Raw genomic sequence first — 23,131 nt, forward strand, 5'->3', positions numbered from 1 at the left:
GATTAAGATTATTACAATTTTCCTTATTTTTTGTAAATAAAATGTAACTCGCTAATAATGTAGCTTTCTAAGATGAGAGAATTTTAAAAATCGGTTGAGTAGTTTTTGAGTTTATCTTATTTTTTCTTCTTCACTTGATTTGTGGCCTTTTGTAGTGCCAACCGAGCACACTGCACTTCGCAATATTTGTCAATTTTCGATCAAAGTTCTTAGTCGGCAGCATGTCGGCAGGATTTCCCCCAACCATCGATGCTCCCAACATTTTGAACATTATGATTCAAGAAAGTGACAATTAAGCTATACATATAAACCTTCTTACTACTAAACTACATTCAATTCCGTTGTGTTCACAGACAGCGGGAAGCGACTTTATTTTATACTATGTAGAGATAAGCTCTTTACCTACGTGTGTGTCGTTCTATGAGTGGCCGCTTTACTGGTGGCTGTGTGTTTACGTAAACAGTTTGGGGCTGAATAAATAATGTAATATAAATCGGCAGACGGCGACCCGCAGCACCAGTTCTCGGTGGGGCGCGAGGACGGCAGCGTGGTGCTGGCGCGCCGGCTGCTGTGGGAGCAGCGCGCGCACTACGCGCTCAATGTGTCCGTGAGTGACGGGCGCAGCGCGGCGCACACGCTGGTGGACGTCACCGTCGTCAACGACGCGCACGAGGCCGGCGTGCTGTTCTCGCGCGACGAGTACGTCGTGGAGGTGTCGGAGAGCGCGCGCGCGGGCGCCGCGCTCGTCACGCTGGAGGCGACGGCGGGCACGGGCGCGCGCCTGCTGTTCGGCCTGCACGCCGCGCGCGCGCCCCGCGACCTGCAACTATTCCGCCTTGACGAGCTTACCGGCGTGCTGGAGCTGGCGCGCCCGCTCGACAGGTGAGCGAGACGGCTGCACGGCCGTTCGTAACGTTACCTGCGCGGATCGGAGACGAGAACTTATCTCTGCGCGCGCGTGTCCTCGGCAGGGAGGCGGCCGCCGTGCACGAGCTGACGGTGTGGGCGCGAGACCAGGCGCCGCGCGCGTCGGTGGCGTTCGCGCGCGTCACGGTGCGCGTGCACGACGCGGACGAGCACGCGCCGGAGTGGGCGCGGCGCCTGTGGGAGGCGCGACTGGCGCGCGGCGCGGCGCCGGGCTCGCTGGTGGCGCCGCTGCGCGCCTTCGACCGCGACGCGGGCGACGCGGCGCGCGTGCTGTACTCGCTTGCGGGCGGCGACGCGGCGGGGCTGTTCGCCGTAGACGAGCTGGGCGACGTGCGCCTGACGCGCGCGCTGCCCGCCGCCGGCCCGCGCGACTACACGCTGCACGTGCGCGCCGCCAGCCCGCCTCCCTCTGAGCGTGGCGCCACGCTGCCGCTGCACGTGCTGGTAGTGGAGCCCGACGACGCGCCGCCGCGCTTCGTGGACGCGGACGTGGTGTGCGAGGTGGGCGAGGACGCGGCGCCGGGCGCCGTGCTGGCCGCGCTGGAGGCGCGCAGCGAGACCTCTGTGTGGTACTCGCTGCGCGGCGCGGAGGGCGCCTTCCGCCTCAACCCCGCGGCCGGCGTACTGAGCCTGGCCGCGCCCGTCGACTACGAGACCAAGGACCTCTACAACCTCACCGTCACCGCTTTCAACATGGTAACATTTTCTCTGATCTTCATTTCAACAAAATGCAGGGATACTCCTCATGTATCCTCCTGTATGTATACACTATCACATCGCCACCTCCGCAGGGCGGCGGTAGCGCCAGCGCGCGCGTCGCGGTGCACGTGCTCGACCGGAACGAGTTCCCGCCTGTTCTTTTGCAACGAGAGTATCGAGGCCGCATATCGGAGGTAACAGTTATTTCATATTTTTAGGGTTCCGTACTCAAAGGGTTAAAACGGACCCTATTAATGTCACTCTGCTGTTTGTCTGTAAGTTCGTCTGTCTGTCCGCGTTTCACAGGTTTTTAGCGCGTAGATGAAATGAGTAACAAACCCGAAATTTTGGCATTTGGTGTTGAACGTTGACTCAAAACCAAATATTGAATTAAAAAAAAAAACTATTTCACAATTTTTAGTGGCCCCACTGTACTATAATATGCTATGCCCAGTTAAAACCCTACTGTTAACTAAGCTATTACACCGATCGCGAGCTATTTACTCTTATCCATTGAGGAGTTCTGTTCTCCATCTCCGAAGATATTTTTTTTTATATTTATTTTTTGTTTATTTCACTAAGACTTAATTATAATAATAATAAATAGGCTTTATTGCTTTCTTATTGCTAGTGAGTATTGACATAAACATGTGTTATAAGTAAATTAAATCTATTAAAATAAAAACTAACAATTAGCAATAGGCCATAAATAAAAGAACTATATTAAATTATAAAAGAACATTTCACACCAATTGTTGTAGACCAAAGCACTAGACAAAAACTGAGACTGGTGCTTGAAACTTTGCAGCCCAAATAGACAGACCGCAGTCTGTGCTAGGGCTGACAAAAAAAAGATTAATTTATTTTAAGATTTGGAAAAAAAAGATAAAAATCGAGTTATAAAAAAAATATTTTTTAAGCCTATATTTACATTTTTTCAAAAATATATATAAGGTAATTTTAAGGAACAGCCAGTTAAAACAATCATGTGTTGCTCTGAATTAAGAGAAACGACATTAAAGTTTATACTTTCACCACTTTCACTAAGTTAATTGCTTATTAATGAATTTTGATTGTTTCAATTTAATCTTTTCGCGTCAGCAATCCCATGTTATAACCACAGAGTAGTTGTACTCGTTATAACTTCCAATCTTGTCAAAAGCTTTGTAACTTCAGAACACAGACAAGATACAACTCGCTGACAAATGACAGTCTTATTATGGACCGCGGCAAAATTCAAATTCAAAGATTACAGGGTGAAATCTATAGAGCGCGCTCTGCCTTTGCCTCTTGGATGAAGGAAATATACTATCTCTATGCTTTGCCTAGACTTAAGACAGAGTTAAAACGAGACAGAGCTATATCTCTCACATAAATCTGTCTCGTTTTAACTCAATCTTAAGTCAGAGCAAAGTCAAAGTGCGCTTTATAGATTTCAGCCTAAGAAAATGGGAATGTATTTTCTTTACATATATATATATATATATATATATATTTTAAATATTCATCAGATCTTCCTGCACCGTATAACCATTCAAGCAAAAAAAAAAATCCAAATCGGTCCAGGCGTCTTTGAGTAATCGGGAAACATACATAAGAAATATATGCTTACTAAAAAAATAGATTCCGACGAATTGAGAACCTCCTCCTTAATAATAAAAATAAAATAAAAATGAAGAAGGTGCCATAAAAATTTTTTTCTTACCCAAGCATGTTAGGCATATTAGGCATCATAAATTATACGTATTTAGGCATCACTGTTTAAAGCACATCGATGTTTAAAGCTCATTGACTAGAGTACGAATATATTTTTACATATCTTTTTATATGAAATGATAAAGAAATGGGGGGCCGCCAAAGTTGTCAGTTTTAGAACATATCTATGGTTTTAGACTGCTTTTGTGATGGGGAAGATAGAGATATCAAAAACTAAACTAGTTAGTGTAGTCCTTCTATACAATGTTTTAAAGTGTGGTCGCGATGCAGGCCGCCAACGCGGGCGCGCTGGTCAGCGACGCGGCGGGCGCGCCGGGCGAGCCGCTCGTGCTGGCGACGGCGGACGGCGACTCGCCCGCCAACCAGCAGCGCGCCTTCGACATCCTGGAGCCCGCCGCGCGCGCGCTGTTCCGCCTCGACCCCACCACCGGCGCGCTGCAGCTTGCCGCGCCGCTCGACCACGAGCTGCAGCCGCGTCACACCTTCACCGTACGCGTCGTAGACGCGGGCGAGCCGCGCTTGCCCTCGGCCAGCACCGCACGGGTCACGGTGGACGTGGTGAACGTCAACGACTGCCCGCCCGCCTTCTCGCAGGCTACGTACCAGGCCACCGTGCTGCTGCCCACGGCGCCCGACGTGCTCGTGCTCACGCTGAGCGCCAGCGACGCCGACGACCCCGCCGGCCTGGCGCCGCTCAAGTTCGACATCATCGACGGTGACTCGCGCGGCGCCTTCGCGCTGTCGGCGGCGGGCGAGCTGCGCGTGGCGGACCCCGCGCCGCTGGCGGGCTCGCACCGTCTGCGCGTGCGCGTGTCGGACGGCGCGTTCGCCAGCTCGGCGCGCGTGGAGGTGCGCGTGCGCGAAACCGACAACGCGGGGCTCGCCTTCCAGAAGGCGGACTACTACGGCTCCGTGGTGGAGAACTCCACCAAGCCGGCCGTCGTGGCCGTGCTGGCCGTGCTCGGCGCCGCGCTCAACGAACACGTCCATTTCCGCATCCTGAATCCCGTCGAAGGTTTCGAGGTAATATTGTAACTTCGTGAAATACAATTTCATCTCAGTAGCTCAGAAATAGAAAGGCTTTTTGGTCCTGCCTTCAAGTCGGCACCATTGCTTTGTTAACTTTATTACCGAGTCATAAAAAACAACTACATATTTCAAATCTGCAACACCCATTTCAAACATTGATTGGCATGTTCGGTGTCGGGCGTGGGCGCAGGTGGGTGCGACGTCGGGCGCGGTGCGCAGCACGGGGCGCGCGCTGGACCGCGAGGCGCGCGACGCGTACACGCTGCTGCTGCAGGCGCGCAGCGCGGGCGCGGGCGGCGCGGCCGAGCGCGTGGCGCACGCGCGCCTGCACGTGGCGGTGACGGACGTCAACGACAACTGTCCGGTGTTCGTGGAGCAGCCCTACGCGGCGGCCGTGGCGGCGGGCGCGGAGCCCGGCACCGCCGTCGTGCGCGTGCGCGCCGTCGACCTGGACGCCAACGACAACGGCGAGGTTCGCTCACACATTTCCACATTTCCTGCTGAGCAATGAGCGTGTCGACACACGATGACAATGCGCGTCGTCGCAGGTGCGGTACGAGATGAAGCGCGGGCACGGCGAGCTGTTCCGCGTGGACCGGCGCTCGGGGCAGGTGACGCTGAAGCAGACGCTGGACGCGCACAACCAGCTCTACACGCTCGTCGTCGCCGCATTCGACGGAGGTGAGCCCTTCCGCGCCTGTTACGATAGTTTTCATTTTAATCTCCCCCTGAGATTTAGAACGATTATTGCATACTTTCGGTGTTTAGAACGTGAACCGGATAATTAGTTGTGATCTAATTAAATAGTTTGTTTTGAATTAGTTTTTGTTTCGGCTCCTACTTGTCACCCCCCCCGAGAAGAGCCGAGGGCAAACTCGGACAAGTGAAGGGCGATGTCGCACTAACACCCACTCGGCCGATCGACCTGTGGATAGTTTTGTTTTGTTTGTTTGAAAAATGTCTTTATTATAAAATATTAAATATATACACAGTTTATGCCCCGGTAACACACACAGGATAAACACAAAATAATAATCTACAGTTTGGCAGGCTACACACGCCCCTTTCAAACTTACCAATATCATAGTTAACACTCCATTCACATCATAAATACATCACAATAGGTTAAAAACTAAATATGCAAACGTTACCACGGTTAACACTTCTACACATATATATTTATTACATTTAAAGCTCTAAATTCTAAATTATCATAAATACAAAACTTAGTTAACTTTACTAATGACTATTTTTATTTTGATTGATCGCTGGATGAGGGAGGCGCGGGACTAGTGATGCACCGCGCGGTTGCTCATTATCACGTTCAAGCGTTCAGTACATAGTGATGTGTATCGATTGTACTTATCGATGTATGATGTCTTTCGACCGGCTCCTACCAATTGCGTTCACAAGCGAATTTTTATGTTTAATGTTAGTAACAAGATAAAACTTTCTGGATTGCTTTAAAATAAATGTTTTTAAAGAGAAAAAGATTTGCGCGAAATGGCGTATTATAAGCTGATTTTAGTGCTTTATTTTGCACTACTTGTAGTTTTGTATAATTCGAGTTATATGTACTGCTCCATACTGGGCACGCGTAAGTAATACAGGGTCTAATCAGAGATGTATAAAGTTTAAGTTTAATGTTGGGACTTAGGTTTGATTTCCGTTTTATTAGTGAATGGATTGCACTCAAAGCTTTGAAACCTTTCACTCTTAGGTTTGCTAGGTGTTCGCTCCAGTTTAATTTTTTGTCTAGAGTGACGCCTAAATACTTCACGGATTTAGTCCACGGGATCTCGTGAACGGCAATTTTAATTTTTCTCCTCGGGACCTTACGGCTTCTTGTGAAGAGTATTGTCAAGGTTTAAGTTATGAGCTATGTGTTCAGCTACTCTGGCGAGCTGCTGGACAGTAGAGTGGTGTTCTTTAAATCCAAACTGTTCATTAATAATTATGTCTTTAGCAGTGTGGATAGTGTTAGTGCGTGTGAGATGCGTATGCTAACGAGGCCCGGAGCGACGGGGCGAGGTCGTTGTCCTCAAGGTGAGGCACGGAGACTAGCCCTCGCGCATGACGGTGTGCCAGTCTCAATTACTTTGATTGGCTCAATTTATGGGATTTTCCGTTATGGGATGTCGGCCAATTAGAACTGCACTGCAGCTCGGTCGGCCGCTACACTCGCGTGTGTTGCAGGCACGCCGGCGTGCGGCGCGCAGGCTGAGGTGGCGGTGCGCGTGTGGGGCGGCGGCGCGGCGCCCGCGTGGCCCGCGGCGCACGTGGAGCTGCGCGTGCGCGAGGACGCGGCGCCCGGCGAGCCGCTCGGCGCGCCGCTGCAGGCGCGCTCGCCGCTCGCGCGCCAGCTGATCTACACGCTGCACGACGGCGCCGCCGACCTCTTCGAGATACATTTCGACACCGGTGAGTGTCGCCCACTATCGCGTCGCGCCGATGCCGCCGCCACCGTCGATGCGAGCTGCGATACCGTCCAAATATCACAAAATGTACATTGATGATCGATGATAAATAATGGCACCATACCCCTTTTTATACTGAAAGTTAAAATTCATATTATTGTTGCTATAAACTTGTAGTGCACCTACTCACTAAGCGCCCCGCCGGAGTCTTGCCTCCTCCGCTCACTAACGTGTTGTGTTTGTCCCGCAGCGCCCGACCGGGGGAGCGGTCCGTGTGAGTATCCGCCGCGCGTTGTCCCTCTCCCTCCCCGCGAGCACGCCGCGGGCGAGCCCGTCCGCGAGCTCGACGGCGTGTGACCGTTTCCATATCTCGCAGCATATCCAGCTTCAATCATTTAAATGCATGCAATGTTTTGTCGTAGTACTTGTTTAAAAACTTTACGCACATCTTCATCGTACATTCCAGTGCACATAATATTTTCACCACGTAGAATAACAAGTTCAGGTCTCTGTACATTTGGTTGCGCGAGTGAGAGCTTTCGCAACAGTGTCGCGTCGCATCACCACCGACCATCGTTCATGTCGCACCTCACCCGACCCCCCCTCGGCGACTCGCTCGAGTGCGCCGAGGGGGCTCACTGACGCGCGTCCCGCAGGCACGCTGGTGGCGCGCGCGGCGCTGGACTACGAGGCGGCGCGCGAGCACACGCTGACGGTGCGCGCCACGGATGGCGTGACGGGCGCCTTCGCCGACCTGGCCGTGACGCTGCGCGTGCTGGACGTCAACGACTGCGCGCCCGAGTTCGCCAGCGACGAGTACCGCGCCGTCGTGTCCGAGGCGGCGTCCGTGGGCGACGTCGTGCTCGCCGTGCGCGCCGACGACGCCGACAGCGGTACGCCTCTCCTTACTTCACAATTGACATTTATTGATCACGTCGATCCAAGTGCATACCAAGACACTACATGCCCAAACTCAGAGCTGTTCTTTTACTTCTCATCCAGGTGCTAACGGGGAAGTGAGCTACTCGCTGTCGGCGTGGGGCGACGCGGAGTCGGAGGCGGCATTCGCCGTGGACGCGCGCACCGGCGCCGTGCGTGTGGCGGTGCCGCTGGACCGCGAGGCGCGCGCCGCGCACCACCTGCTGCTCACCGCCAGCGACGCGGGCCGCCCGCGCCTGCTTACCACCGCGCACCTCTTTGTCACCGGTGAGTGACGCCCCGCGCCGCCCGTCGCCCGTCGCCCGCCGGCCGACTGACAGTGTACTGACAGTGACGCGCGCGTTGTTGCAGTGGAGGACGTCAACGACTGCGCGCCGCACATGGAGCGCGGCGTGGTGGCGGCGCTGGTGTCGGAGGAGGCGGCGCGCGGCGTGGCGCTGGCGCGCGTGGCGGCGTGGGATGCCGACACGCAAGACGCGCCGCGCCTTCGCTACGCACTGCAGGGCGCGGCGGGCGAGCGGCGCGCGCTGGCTGTGCACGCGCGTACAGGCGTGCTGACGCTGTTGGACGCGCGCTATCTATCCGGCGCCGCGCCGCGCTCGCTCAACGTGTCGGTGTCGGACGGCGCGCACGCCGCCTTCGCGCGCGTCAAGCTGTCGCTGGCGCCTGCCAATCGCCACGCGCCGCGCTTCGCGCACCTCGTATACGAAGCGCGCGCGCTGGAGAACCAGCCGCCGCCGCTGCAGCTCACCACCGTGAAGGCTGTCGACCCGGACGCTGGCGAGTACGGTGCCGTCAGCTATTCGATCCCGTCGGCGCGCCTGCGCGAGCTGTTCGCCGTGGACGCGCTCAGCGGTGCGCTGAGCGCGCGCGTGGCGCTGGACCGCGAGCGACGCGCCGAATGGGCCGTGCCGGTGACGGCGAGTGACGGCGGCGGGCGCTTGGCGCACACCACAGTGCGCGTGCGCGTGGGCGACGTCAACGACCATGCGCCCGCCTTCCCGCTGCGCGAGTACCGCGCCGCCGTGCGCGCCGACCGCGCGCCGCGCCTGCCCTTCCTGGCACTGGCGGCGAGCGACCGTGACGCGGGCGACAACGCGCGCCTGCGTTACAGCGTGTACGAGGGCGAGCTGCGCACGGACGCGGCCGGCCTGCTCGCCGTAGACGCGCTCACCGGCGCGCTTTCCTTCGCCAGGAACGCCTCTGCCTTCGGTGAGTCGAGTATTTTTTTTTCTTTGTTTTTGTACTTCGTGATTGTCGCACAAGCTATTCCGGGCTTAAATGTCATATCAAATAAAAATTCCACGAACAGTGAACAGCCAAGCCGTACTTTTGAACCAAGATGTAGAGTTTGTAGAATCGGAGCTTGTAAGTAGAGCTATTTGATATCAGGGGGCACGGCAGTGCCCCCGCCAAGACGAGCCAAACGGCGGCCGGGGCGCTACGTACCTTTTTCTCGAAGTGTTTCGCCGTATTTTCGAACCGCCATAACTTCGGTCTGTATAACGCGAGAAAGCTGAAATTTTCAGTATAAGGTGTCCTCAGCATATTTACCAAATATAGCAAGTATCAAATATCTAGCTTTTACTACTAGCAAACTACAGGAAAATTAAGAAATTGGAAATTTCTCCCCTCAATGCCTCTTATGGGGGAAGCAAATCTGTAAATTCTGTCGCTAGAATGCTGATATGGCCGGTTTTTTAATTCGTTCCTGCAGTTTAATTTGTGGCTGGAGCATGGTAATGTCACAATAAACATGAACAGCTTCTAATACAGTACGTGTGCGCGCAGCGGGGCGCACGGTGCAGGTGTGGGTGCGCGCCACGGACGGCGGCGGGCTGGCGGGCGAGACGGGCGTGGCCGTGCGCGTGCTGGCGCCCGGCGAGCGCGCGCCGCGCCTGGCGCCGCCGCCGCCCGACCTGTTCCTGCCCGAGGACGCGCCGCCCGGCACGCTCATCGCCGAGCTGCGGCCCGCGCCCGACGCGTCGCACCTGCCCGCGCTGCGCCTGGCGCCCGCCGCCGAGCCGCGCGACCTGTTCGCGCTCGACGCCGCCGGCCGCCTGCTGCTGGCCGCGCCGCTCGACCGCGAGACCGCGTCGGAGCATGTCATCGGTGAGCGCCATCCGACCGCGGGACCCCGTGACGCGCCGCCTTCGCGCTCTAACGACCGCCTTTCCGCCACAGGCATCATCGCGGAGGACGCGGCCAGCCCGGCGCTGGCCACCATGGTGGTGACGCGGCTGCACGTGCTGGACGTCAACGAGCACGCGCCCGCCTTCCACTCACAGCCCTACGTCGTGCAGCTCGCCGAAAACACGCCGCCGCACTCCAGCGTCGTGCAACGTGAGTGCCCCTCCCCCGCGCCCACGCGCCCCGCGCCGTGCGGCCCGTCGCTGACCGTGCTCGTGTTGCAGTGATGGCGGACGACCCCGACGCGGGCTCCAACGGCGAGGTGCGCTTCTCGCTGGTGGGCGCTGAGGCGGTGCCGTTCGCGGTGGACGCGCACAGCGGCTGGGTGACGACGACGGCGGCGCTGGACCGCGAGGCGCGCGCCGAGTACCGCCTGTCGCTGCAGGCGCGCGACGCGGGCGCGCAGAGCCGCTCGGCGCGCGGCTCGCTGGTGGTGCGGCTCGTGGACTACAACGACTGCCCGCCACGCTTCGCGCAGGACACGTACGCGGCGACCGTGCGCGAGGACGCGGCGGCGGGCACGGTGCTGGCGCGGCTGGCGGTGGCGGACGCGGACGCGGCGGGTGCGCCGCTGGCATTCTTCGTGGCGGCGGGCGACCCGCGCGCGCGCTTCGCCGTGCGCGCGTCGGGCGAGCTGCACGTGGCGCGCGCGCTGGACCGCGAGGCCGAGCCCGCCTACTCGCTGTCGGTGGCGGCCACGGACGGCAAGTTCACGGCCTACACCGCCGTGCACGTCACCGTGCAGGACGTCAACGGTACGACTACCGACCTACTATGTTTGATCACAGAATTCCTTATTTTCTGCACCCTTAACACACTCGCAAAAGCTAGAGCAGATATTTTATTTTATTTTATTTTATTTTATTTTATTTAATAGGAAGCCAACGGTATACAAAGAAAAGTAATTATGACGACTTATATAAACTTAGGATATTGTTAGTAGTAGTGGAGTAAACGAAGCCTTTTCGCTGGAATTCCTCAGAAACAGCTCCTATTTTGATGATTTTAGGGTTCCGTAGCCAAATGGCATAAAACGGAACCCTTATAGATTAATTATGTCTGTCTGTCTGCCTCTCCGTCCGTATGGCACAGCCACTTTTTTCCCGAAACTATAAGAACTATACTGTTGAAATTTGGTAAGTAAATGTATTCTGTGAACCGCATTAAGATTTTCACACTCTTCACAGTTTCTGATTTTAAATAATACATAAAAAACAAAAATTAAAAAAAATGATCAAAATCGAAGCTGTATCTGAGGACTTTCTAAGATTGGCTATTTTATTGCTTTATTGACTCCACTATACGGCTAGACTGCGAATTTCCCAGCCTTATTGTTTATCGTTTTACCTCATTCTTTGTAAAAGTTTGGAGCGTGTATTGAATAACAGGCTACTGGCATACCTCGAAGAAAATGACCTCCTGTCGGATCAACAGTACGGGTTCAGACGTAATCGGTCCACAGGAGATCTTTTAGTGTATGCCACGCACATCTGGGGTGAGGCCATCGAGAAATATGGTGAAGCACTAGCTGTCTCACTTGACGTCTCGAAGGCTTTTGACCGGGTTTGGCATGAAAGCCTTTTAAGCAAGCTTCCGGCTTACGGGATACCCACTAGTCTCTGCGACTGGATATCAGATTTCCTGAGCGGACGATCATTTCGAGTAGTCGTAGATGGCTCCTCGTCTGATCTAATGGCAATTAATGCCGGTGTCCCTCAGGGATCAGTTCTCTCTGCAACACTTTTTTTGCTGCACATAAACGACGTGCTAAAACCCGGTATCTTTGGGTACGCGGACGACAGCACCGTTACAGAGAGATATATATCCGGTCCCCGTGCAAGTGGAGCTGAGATCCTAGAGCATAGAAAGGCCTTGGTTGAACGCGTTGATTTGACCTTGAAGGAGGTGTCCGACTGGGGGGACGCCAATCTTGTCAAATTTAACGCCACCAAAACGCAAGCGTGTTTATTCACCGCGAAACGGAGTCCATTCCCACTTACTCCGACTTTCCGAAGTATACCCGTTCCGATTACCGATAGTGTTGAGCTTCTAGGAATCAACATTTCGTCCAATCTCAACTTTGGACAATGCATCGAATCCAAGGCAAAAACAGCTGGCAAGAAACTTGGCATCCTCAACAAAGTCAAGCGGTACTTCACGCCGGAACAGCTTCTCACCCTGTACCAAGCTCAAGTTCGATCGTGCATGGAGTACTGCAGCCATTTATGGGATGGCTCTGCCAAGTACCAGCTCGAAGCATTGGATTCGGTGGATCGCCGAGCTAGAAGACTCATTGGTGACGAAGCACTGATGAAAACTAAACTCCAAAGTTTAGAACATCGGCGTAAAGTTGCCAGTCTATCGGTATTCTACAGGATATATTTCGGAGAGTGTGCACAAGAACTCTTTGACCTGGTTCCTCCTTCACCTTTCTACCATCGTACTGCCAGGCATCGTCAAGGTCTGCATCCGTACGTAGTCGAAATTCCTCGAACACGTACGAAACGATTTGCTTCCTCTTTCCTAATTCGAACCGCTAGGATATGGAACGCCCTTCCGGCGTCAGTTTTCCCTTCCACCTATAATATGGGTACCTTCAAGTCAAGAGTGAATAGGCAACTTCTAGGCAAGCGCGCTCCATCTTAGGCTGCATCATCACTTGCTAGCAGGTCTGATTGCAGCCAAGCGCTAGTCTATATAATTTAAAAAAAAAAAAAAAAAAATTATCGACTTTGTTGTGACGTGAGCAATGATCAGTACAACGTTCTGCTCGCACAGACAACCCGCCGTACTGCGTGCGGCACCGCTACCGCGTGCGGCTGAGCGAGGACGCGCCGCGCGGCGCGCGCCTGCTGGCGCTGCTGACGCGCGACGCGGACGAGCCGCACAACGCGCGCCTGCGCTACTTCCTCACGGGCGACCACGCCGACCACTTCGCCATTCACAAGGTAGTTCGCAATACGCCGAATTCAAATTCAAATTCAAATTCAAAATGTTTTTATTCAATTAGACTTTTACAAGTTCTTTCGAATCGTCAAAAGCATCTACCACTGGTTCGGAATGCCTTTCCTACCGAGAAGAACCAGCAAGAAACTCGGCGGTTGCTCTTTTCAAAGACTAAAAGAAAGGATTGACATAGTCAATCGTTCTACAAACAACAAATCTGTTTGACCTTGGCGCACCTACGCAGGAGACGGGCGTGGTGACCGTGGCGGCCGAGCTGGACCGCGAGCGCACGCCTGCGTACCGGCTCACGGCGCACGCGCAGGACCGCGAGCGCGCCGACTGGGCCTGCAGCTCCGAGCTCGACGTGCGGCTCGACGACGTCAACGACAACGCGCCGCGCTTCTCTGCCGCGCTCTACAGCGTCACGCTGCCCGAGGACGCCGAGCTGGGCACCCTGGTCGCCAAGGTGCACGCCACCGACGCCGACCTCGGCGACAACGGTTCCGTGCGCTACTCGTTCGTGGAGGAGAGCGGCGTGTTCGCGCTGGCGCCCGACACCGGCATCGTCACGCTGCGCGCCGCGCTCGACCGCGAGACGCAGGCCGAGCACCGCCTCGTGCTGCGCGCCGCCGACGCGGGCCGCCCGCCGCGCAGCGCCACGGCCACCGTGCGCCTCACCGTGGCCGACGTCAACGACAACCCGCCCGAGTTCGAGCTGCGCAGCTACCGCGCCAGCGTGCCCGAGCTGGCCGCGCCCGGCGCCGAGCTGCTGCGCGTGCGCGCTACCAGCCGCGACGCGGGCGTCAACGCCGACGTGTACTACGCGCTCGTGGGTGGCGACGACCGCGACGACTTCGCCGTGGACCGCGCCAGCGGCGTGCTGCGCGTGGCGCGCCCGCTGGACTACGAGCGGCGCCGCGCCTACCTGCTCACCGTGCAGGCCGTGGACGGCGGCTCGCCGCCGCTCAGCGACCACGCCAGCGTCAACATCTCCGTCACGGACAGCAACGACAACGCGCCCGCCTTCTCGCAGCCGCGCTACGCCGCGCGCGTGCGCGAGGACGCCGCGCTCGGCCACCGCGTCGTGCAGGTCATCGCCGACGACGCGGACGCGGGCGCCAACGGCCGCGTCGCGTACTCCATCGCGCGCGGCGACCCCGACGGCCGCTTCGTCATCGACGCCGACACCGGCTACGTGTCGCTCGCGGCGCCGCTCGACCGCGAGACCGAGCCCGCCTACGCGCTGGAGGTACGAGCGCGCGACCGCGGCGTCCCCGCGCTCGAGGCGACCGCCACGGTGGACGTGGAAGTGCTCGACGCGAACGACAACCCGCCGCTGTTCGAGCGCGCGAACTACTCGGCGGTCGTGCAGGAGGACAAGCCGCTCGGACACACCGTGCTGAAGTTCGTCGTGACCGACGCCGACGCGCCGCCGAACGCCGCGCCCTATACCTTTGACTTTCAAGCCGGGAACGAGATGGGGGCCTTTCGACTCGAGCAGGATGGCTACCTGCGCTCTGCGACTCGCTTCAACCACCGCATCAAGGAACGCTACGCGCTGCAGGTGCGCGTGTTCGACAACGGCACTCCGCCGCTGTTCTCCGACGCCTGGGTGCACGTGCGCGTCGTGGAGGAGTCGCAGTTCCCGCCCGTGGCCACGCCGCTAGAGGTCGTCGTCAACTCCTACCTCGACGAGTTCCCGGGCGGCGTCGTCGGCCGCGTGCACGCGTCCGACCGCGACGCGTACGACCGGCTCACGTACGCGCTGGCGCCCGTCGACGGCGCGCCCTACGCCGCCACCGACCTGTTCGAGATCGACGCGGCCGACGGCACGCTGCGCGCCGCGCCGCGCCTCGACGTCGGCGACTACCGCCTCAACGTGACGGTCGACGACGGCAAGTTCGTCGGCTTCACCGTCGTCAAGGTCGCCGTGGTGCTCGTCTCCGACGAGATGCTCGCGCAGGCCGTCGTGGTGCGCTTCCGCCAGGTGAGCGACGCCGACTTCGTGCTGAGCCACCGCAAGGGCTTCGTGCGCGCCGTGCGCGAGGCCACCGACTGCGGTCCGGGGGACGTCGTCATCGTGAGCGTGCAGCCATCCGGCGACGCCGACGCGGCGGAAGCGCGCGCGCGCCGCCAGGTGGCGCAAGACCTGGACGTCGCGTTCGCGGTGCGCGACGGTGACGGCTTCCTGGCCGCCGACGCGCTGCGCCGCCGCCTGCATGCGCATCTCGAGCGCCTCGAGGAGCGCACGCGCCTTGTGGTGGAGGAGCTCGTGCGCGCCGCGTGCGGCGGCTGCGTGCACGGCACGTGCGCGGAGCGCGTGGTAATGCGCGCAGCGGAGGTGCGCGCCGTGGCCACCGAGGTGTTCGCGCTGGTGGCGCCGGCGCACCGGCTGCGCGGCGAGTGCTTGTGCGCGCCCGGGTTCGCGGGTGCACGCTGCGAGCTGGCGGCTCCGGAGCCGGCGGCGCGTTGCGAGGCAGGCTGCGCGCCTGGCGTGGCGCAGCTGGCGGGCGACGGCTACCTGGCGTACCGGCTAGAGCGCGGCGTGGTGGAGGGCGCGCGGCTGCTGGACGACGAGCTGCTGGTGGCGCTGCGCTTCCGAACGCGCGCGCCGCGCGGCACGCTACTGGCGGCGGCGGGGCGCGTGGACCACGCCGTGCTGGAGCTGGAGGACGGGCACGTGCAGTTCCGGCTCGAGCTGGGCGCGGGCGAGGTGCGGCTGCGCGCGGGCGGCCCGGTGGCGGACGGCGAGTGGCACGCCGTGCGGCTGGAGCGGCGCGGCGCGGCCGTGCGGCTGGTGGTGGACCGGCGCGCGGCGCAGGCGCAGGCGCCGCCGCCGGCCGCCGTGCTGGACGCGCGCGCCGACCGCTTCCTGGTGGGCGCCACGCTGCTGCGCCACGCGCATGCGCTCGCCCCGGAGCAGGTAATGTGCCGTTTTTTTTTTAATAGCATTTACCGACTATTTCATCTGTATGCGTGTTGAAGGATAGTTTTTATCGATTAATGCCTAGGTCACTGGTCTCATCATATTATATTCTTTACTAGCTGATGCCCGCATTAGTTGGATTGGAGTTGGATTTAGTTTTCTGAAAATCCCATTGGAACTTTTGATTTCCTAGGACAAAAGTAGCCTATCCGTAAAAGCTCGTCCCCGGGATGCAACGTGTTTTTGTACCACGTAAAAACATCTAAACGGATGATCCTTTAAAAATCCCGAGGGGTCACCAGGATTTAGGAATGCCATTCCTTACAGCATCAGGGCTGAGGAGTTGGGTCGTCGAGGTCAACGACAAAGTCTTTACTTGTTACAGATTTTTTTATTTTTATTTATTTAATAATAGACTTCATTTAAAGAGAAACATTTTTCACCAGTTGTTATAGACCAAAGCACTAGATATACAAGTGTAAATTAAAAATTTATAACACCCCCGACAAAGTATCTGAGTTTTCCAAAACATCATTTTCAAATAAATAATTATGTATCAAGGCAACGTCCATCTTGACAGCTTGACATATTTTGTCAATTGACATAATATTATGAACCTAACGGTTATGTAACCTTCTTTTCTACAAGAAAACTAGAAAAGAGCTGATAACTCTTAAACGGCTGCACCAATTTTTTTGGATTATAGCTAAGAACACTCTCGATCAAGCCACCTTTCAAACAAAAAAAAGTAAATTAAAATCGGTTCATTCGTTTAGGCGCTACGATGCCACAGACAGATACACAGACACACAGACACACAGATACACAGATACACACGTCAAACTTATAACACCCCTCTTTTTGGGTCGGGGGTTAAAAACAGACTGGTGTTTGGAATTTTGTAGCCCAAATAGACCGTAGTCTGTGCTAGGGCTGACAAAAAAGAAAAAAAGATTAATTTATTTTAAGATTTTAAATTTAAAAAAAAAAGTTAAGCCTATATTTCGGTCGATCGGTTGTCGGAAAGTCGGTTAAAAAGTATCCTATGATACTCCCTGGTCAATCCTCTACTTGACTGTGAAAATCCTGCCAAAATCGGTTCAGCCGTTCCGAAGATTAGCCCGTTCAAACAAACAGACAGACAGACAAAAATTTTAAATACGTATAATGTGTTTTTGCGTGCAATAAAGATTTTCTATCTATCTAGATGTTCTAACTCAGAATACTTCACTGTGGACACTTTTTCAACTTTGTTGGTTTATAATGTGTTTATTGTGCGAAATAAAAGAACTTGTGTTGCTCTGAAAAGAGAAACAACAATCGAAGCTGTTACTCCACACTTTAATCAGATTCCAATATCCAAATTACATTAAAAACATTCGGCAAAAATAACGTTCATTTTCAACACTCGCACCACTCTTGACAGTTGACAGTTGACGCTTGTGACGTGAGCGCGTTTTCTATTGCCATCTAAATTATGTTGCCATCTAAATTCATTTACATACGTGTGACCCAATTATGGTACAGTTCAAATAACCATATGAGCTTAATATGTGGCAGTTATTTCGAAATTACAGACAGATACTCCAATTTTATTTATTAGTATAGATGAGGAATGCAATTCCTTACAGCATCAGGGTTGAGGAGTTGGGTCCCCGAGGTCAACAACAAAGTGTTTACTTGGAATAGATATCTTCCATATCAATTTATAACCGACAGTTTCTCAATCCCATCAGCTTTAGTTACAGCATCAGGATTGAGGAGTTGGAATCAAATTTTTTTATGGAACAATGTCGCAAAGTTCCTTTATCGATTTAAAAAAAATTACGTAAATCGGTTCAGAAATCTCGGAGATATCGATGTACATAGGTAGAAAAACACAACTCCTCCATTTTTGAAAGTTGGTTAAAAAAGTAGCCTGTGTTACTCCCTGGCCTTTACATTTACTGACAAAGATTATGTTTATCTAAACCTAATGGTAACAACATGTTATTTGATAATACATTAGCTTGGGCTCCTGTGTCTACTTTCAAATGAAGAGGCACATTGTTAACTCCAGCTATGATTGTCCAGTCCTTCACGTTTCTTTTCAGTGCATTTACAAAAACTGCTCCAAATAATATGCTTTTAACATTCTCCTCAACATTCTCACCCGCTGCATCATTATTTTCATCCTCTACTTCATGAACACAATGATTTCTACATTGACTTGAAAAATGCTTGTAACCATTACATCGGACACAACGTTTACCATACGCTGGACATTTTTTCATTGGATGGTTATAGCCACATCTTTTACATAATTTCTTATCATAATTAAAATTCTCTTTATATTTCTTTTCAAGCTGGCCAGTAAAGCCAGATTTTGTCAATTTATTTTGTTTTTCATTAAATTTATTAATGTTGTAATCCGAACTATTGCTACTATGTGCATTATCCGGAGTATGTGCCAATGTTATCTTCTCTAACTGCATTCTTGTCTCTTGGGATATACGACACATGTTAATAGCTTTATCGAATGTTAAATCCTTTGTACGTAAAAGTCTATCTTTTACAGTTGTGTCTGTAATTCCTCAAACTAATCTATCTTTGATTAAACTTTCTGTAAGAACTCCAAAATTGCATGTGCTGCTTAAGTCTCTTAACACAACCACAAAATCTTCGTAAGACTCGCCATCTTTTTGCATTCTTGTAAAGAATCTATACCTTTCATATGTTTCATTTTTTTTCTGGATTAAAATGGTCTTCGAATTTTTGTGTCTTGTTGTGTCGTCAATGCTGTCCCTCGCTCCGCAGGTGACGTACGGCTTCGACGGCTGCATCGCGGACGTGACGCTGGGCGGCGCGCGCCTGCCGCTAGACGAGGGCGGCACGTCACCCGACGGCCGTGCGCAGCTCGTGCGCCGCGTGCGCGTGCGCGTGGCGGCCGACTGCGCGCCGCTCGCCACGCCCGGGCCCTGCGCCGCGCAGCCCTGCGAGCACGGCGGGACATGCCGCGCGCGCCCCGACCGCGCCGCCGACGCCTTCGATTGCGCCTGCCACGCGCGCTTCCGTGGCGCGCGCTGCGAGTTGGACACCGACCCGTGCGCGTCGCAGCCCTGCCTGCACGGCGGCTTCTGCGCGGCGGCGGGCGCGGGCGCGTTCCGCTGTGCGTGCGGCGCGGGGCTGGCGGGCGCGCGCTGCGAGCGCGGGCGCTGGTGCGCGCCGGGCGTGTGCGCGCACGGCGGCGCGTGCGAGGAGGGCGACTGGGGCCCGTCGTGCCGCTGCCGCGGGTACTACGGGCCGCGCTGCCAGTACGACGTAGACGAGTGCGCGGGCGAGCCGTGCCTCAACGGCGCCACGTGCCTCAACGAGCCCGGCTCCTTCCGCTGCCTGTGCCCGCCCGGCCGCACCGGCATGAACTGCGGCAACCCGCTGCACTCCGACGCCGTGGTGGCGGGCGACGCGGCGGGCGGCGGTCGCGCGCTGCGGGAGCTGTGGACCTGGGCGCTGCGCGCGCGCTGGCCGCTGGGCGCGGCGGCGGGTGCGCTGCTGCTACTGCTGCTGCTGGCGCTGCTGCCCGTGGCGCTGCGGCGCGCACGGCGCCCGCGCGCGCCTCCCGCGCCACTCAACAGTGCGCTTGACAAGCTGCCGCCCGCCAAGCTGTCCAATCTGGAGGCCGTGCGGCGCGGCCGGCCCGCCTCGTGCGCCGAGCCTCCGCCGCTCAATAACATCGACACGCTGCGCTCCTACGGCTCGGCCGGCGACGAGCTGGAGGGCCTGCCGCCCGACTACCTGCGCAACCTCAACCTGGAGCCCGCCGACCGCAAGCCGTGGTCCGAGCAGATGCACCTGCATACCTTCGCCGATCACAAGATATACAACGGTGAGCGAGCCCGCCGCTTGCGCCGCGTCTGCGCTCGCTCCAGCGGAACCCTAACGCGTCCGTGTTGTCGCAGATCTGAAGGGCTGCAATACGCGCGCCCGCGTGCCGTCGCCCGGCGCGGCGCGGCGCGCGGCCCCGGTGGGCGCGCCGCCGAGTGTGGGCGAGCCGCACCTGCTGGGCGGCTACCACTGGGACTGCTCGGACTGGTGCGGCGGCGGCGGCGCGCTGCCCGGCATCAGCGAGGTGGCGGGCTCCGAGCGCCCCGACTCCTCCTCGCCGCCGTCGCCGCGCTCGCCGCGCCGCTCGCCGCACCACACGTCGCGCCGCGCGCCGCGCGACGTGGTGCCGCTCGACACCGACTCGGCGACCGACGACCCGCTGCGGTACACGGACGGTAAGTGGGCCGCCGCCCGCGACCGGCGCGCCTCTCCAGTTCGGCGAAGTAATGGCTGTTTCCCCGCAGTGTCGTCGTACCTGCTGCACGCGGACGAGTTCTCGGCGGGAGGCGATGACGCGTCGCTGCGCGCGCGCGCGCCGCGCGAGCCCGACGCGCACAGCCTCATCACCATGCTCGGTGAGTCTTAGACCTTACAACTAATGCCGATGAGACTACACAAATTGTAGGAAATTGTCTGTAGTTTAATTGTTACATAGCCATTTTCATCGTGAAATGAGTCCGAAAAAAGTTATAGTCAAAAAACTGTTTTTGGACGCCATTTTTCCAAGATGGCGGCGCGAGCGGCAAAGATACGAGGTGGCAAAATGAGAATTCGGAAAGAGCACATCGAAATCTATAAAATCACCAATTTGCAAAACTCCCGGAAAACTTTCCTGATAAGCCTCTTTTTAAGCACGAAATTACTGGGCTATTACTAATTTACGAAATGTAGACTAAATCAGATTTTACTTCAAAAATTATCATCGATCAGTCGATCCGTGCGAGAGGCTAGTAAAGGAATTAGAATAGAGAGGTCGCCGGTGTGTTGCAGAGGAGCGGCACTCGCTGCTGGACGACGGCGGCTCGTGCAGCGACGCGTCCGCCAACCTGTGCGAGATCGAGGACTCGGAGGCGGAGGACGCGCCGCCGCCGCCGCCGCGCCACTCCGCCGTGTGACGCCGGCGCGCGGCCGCCGCGCCGCCTCCCGCCGCCGCCGCCGCCGCGTGACGCGCCCGAGGGGACAGTGTGCGGCGCGCGACGAGCGGACTCGTGTACAGTGTACATTCACGTAGTTAGACACCTCGCGCCGCGCCGGCGCCGCCGCGCGGTGAACTCTCGTCAACTTGTAAATATGTACCTAATGTAAGAGTAACTGTTGTATTGTATATAATGTAGCTAGGGACGGTCGGGCGGCGAGCCGGCGCGAGCGTGGCGCGGCGCGACGCGACTGTCGCGTCGTCGGTCGCGTCGCTTTGTATTATTATAAGAATATGGTGCTCCGACTAGTTTCATATCATGACTTTGAAGTGTACATTTCCTTGTAGGCTAGATGTCGTTAAGGAATCTATTTTTGTATGTGAACAGTAGCGACTCCGCGGCGACTGACTGACTGACCGCGCGCGACGCGACGCGGCGGCTTCGTTACTGGGTTCGTTCGCGACCGTTCGAGCGTTTAATGAATTGATTATTATTTATTTAATTTTATGATTGTTGTAAGTTTTGAGAAGAACGATGAAGTTGCGAATGAGCTAATAAAAGTACAACTGCTGTGTATACTTGCGCCGTTTCATTCATATTCACGTACAGAACCCTACGCAAGGTGTCTAGATATTGAAACATATCAAGCTAAATAAAATTTCCAAAATAAAAATGAAACCGACTTCAATAACCACAAACACTAAAAAGTAAATAATAACCCACCAAAAACATTTCATGTAAAAAGTTAGCCAAGACTCACAAGTTCATAATGTTTTCACTGTTAAAAAGTTATGAGATCTCTAGTAGAGCCAAGCCCCTAGCTGAGCTTAGATTTGTGCTGGCCATGGGACCTATCCCAAGTCCAAAGTAATATAGCTCTTAAATGTTCTTGACTATATCACATTTATAACAATAAATAACAAATCACTCTACTTACAAGCTCTGATTCTACAAACCCTACATCTTGGTAAAAAAAAGACGGCTTGGCCGTTTAATAACTTTTAACGTATAATATGTTATGTCATGTAATAGTTTTACGAACATTAAACGGCCAAGCCGTACTTTTTTTTTACCAAGATATAGGGTTTGTATGATCAGAGCTTGTAAGTAGAGTGATTTGTTATTTATTGTTATAAATGTGATACAGTCAAGAACATTTAAGAGCTATATTACTTTGGACTTGGGATAGGTCCCATGGCCAGCACAAATCTAAGCTCAGCTAGGGGCTTGGCTCTACTAGAGATCTCATAACTTTTTAACAGTGAAAACATTATGAACTTGTGAGTCTTGGCTAACTTTTTACATGAAATGTTTTTGGTGGGATTTCATTTCTTTTTGGCAGGTGCCCTAAATTTTTTTTGGATCTATTTCTTGTAGGTACATCATTTTCATGGCCCACTCTCTATCGTTACCTCTTTTTTTAAAAGCTTTTATTCAACTTGCTATGTACTCGTATGTAAGTATATTTGTTCGGGTGGAATCTTGCAACTCAATTTTGAAGCAGATATACCAAATTTCAGTCTTTTAGGACTTCAGGAAACACAGATACTTGGTACGTTTGATAAATCTGCCACGGACATCTTATCCTGAAAACTTTAGTATTCGAGCAACAGATTTTACAGATATGCATCTCATATACGAGGGGATGAAGGGGGACCCGATTTCTTAATTTATCTGTTGTTCATAATGCTTGAAATTCCTACTTAATGCCAAATTTCAGTCTTCTAGGAAAGTACCCTAGAATTTGTGACTAGAGGTTTTGAATGTCGATAAATCTGAAACTATAAAAGCTAGACAATTGATACTCAGTACGTTTAATGAATCTGCCAAGGACATCTTATCCTGAAAATATCAGCATTCTAGCGACAGAATTTACAGATTTGCTTTTCCCATAAGAGTCGTAGAGGGAGGGCATTGCCAATTTCTTAATTTTCCTGTAGTTTGTATGCAATTTCTAGTCTACATACCAAATTTCAGCCTTCTAGGACTTCGGGAAGTACCCTAGAATTACAGACTATGAATTGTGATGATCATCAGTGAGGGACGAAAACGGCGTATTTTAGGTATCAATAAATCTGTAACCATAAAAGCTAGATATTTGATACTTAGTATATTTGGTAAATTTGCTGAGGACACCTTATACTGAAAATTTCAGCTTTCTAGCGTCATCCAGACCGAAGTTATGACGGGTCGAAAATACGGCGAAACACTTCGAGAAAAAGGTACTACGTAGCGCCCCGGCCGCCGTTTGGCTCGTCTTGGCGGGGGCACTGCCGTGCCCCCTGATATTTGTTTCCACATGTGTAATGTATGTTTTTTTTATAGTGTTTGTTTATCGAAGG

The 23,131-nt window shown here is 54.5% G+C and overlaps 1 protein-coding gene and 1 long non-coding RNA gene across 4 annotated transcripts in view; one reads left to right on the forward strand and one right to left on the reverse strand.

The window, feature by feature from the left end:
• Positions 1 to 21,367, forward strand: part of LOC123865877 (fat-like cadherin-related tumor suppressor homolog) — a 46,737-nt gene extending 25,370 nt beyond the window's left edge. For 2 of the 3 annotated variants that reach the window (XM_045907077.1, XM_045907078.1), the window contains 20 exons: positions 501 to 882; positions 972 to 1,623; positions 1,719 to 1,820; positions 3,613 to 4,365; positions 4,562 to 4,843; positions 4,920 to 5,052; positions 6,568 to 6,792; positions 7,039 to 7,062; positions 7,445 to 7,681; positions 7,791 to 7,994; positions 8,079 to 8,939; positions 9,519 to 9,839; positions 9,912 to 10,070; positions 10,142 to 10,672; positions 12,696 to 12,865; positions 13,108 to 15,786; positions 18,586 to 19,654; positions 19,728 to 20,048; positions 20,118 to 20,228; positions 20,644 to 21,367. In XM_045907077.1, coding sequence (XP_045763033.1) covers positions 501 to 882; positions 972 to 1,623; positions 1,719 to 1,820; positions 3,613 to 4,365; positions 4,562 to 4,843; positions 4,920 to 5,052; positions 6,568 to 6,792; positions 7,039 to 7,062; positions 7,445 to 7,681; positions 7,791 to 7,994; positions 8,079 to 8,939; positions 9,519 to 9,839; positions 9,912 to 10,070; positions 10,142 to 10,672; positions 12,696 to 12,865; positions 13,108 to 15,786; positions 18,586 to 19,654; positions 19,728 to 20,048; positions 20,118 to 20,228; positions 20,644 to 20,768 — 9,341 coding nt within the window. In that variant the 3' untranslated portion in view covers positions 20,769 to 21,367. The remainder of the gene's footprint in view (positions 1 to 500; positions 883 to 971; positions 1,624 to 1,718; positions 1,821 to 3,612; positions 4,366 to 4,561; positions 4,844 to 4,919; positions 5,053 to 6,567; positions 6,793 to 7,038; positions 7,063 to 7,444; positions 7,682 to 7,790; positions 7,995 to 8,078; positions 8,940 to 9,518; positions 9,840 to 9,911; positions 10,071 to 10,141; positions 10,673 to 12,695; positions 12,866 to 13,107; positions 15,787 to 18,585; positions 19,655 to 19,727; positions 20,049 to 20,117; positions 20,229 to 20,643) is intronic. The other variant, XM_045907080.1, reaches the window with a different exon arrangement.
• Positions 11,674 to 12,204, reverse strand: LOC123865878. The gene is made up of 2 exons (XR_006796061.1): positions 12,165 to 12,204; positions 11,674 to 12,089 (listed from the first exon to the last, which is right to left on the reverse strand). It is a non-coding gene; the product is annotated as an uncharacterized LOC123865878 (long non-coding RNA).
• Positions 21,368 to 23,131: the final 1,764 nt, after the last annotated feature.

Source organism: Maniola jurtina, chromosome 6 (genome assembly GCF_905333055.1).
Source record: "Maniola jurtina chromosome 6, ilManJurt1.1, whole genome shotgun sequence".
In the NCBI taxonomy this organism is placed as follows: domain Eukaryota; kingdom Metazoa; phylum Arthropoda; class Insecta; order Lepidoptera; family Nymphalidae; genus Maniola; species Maniola jurtina.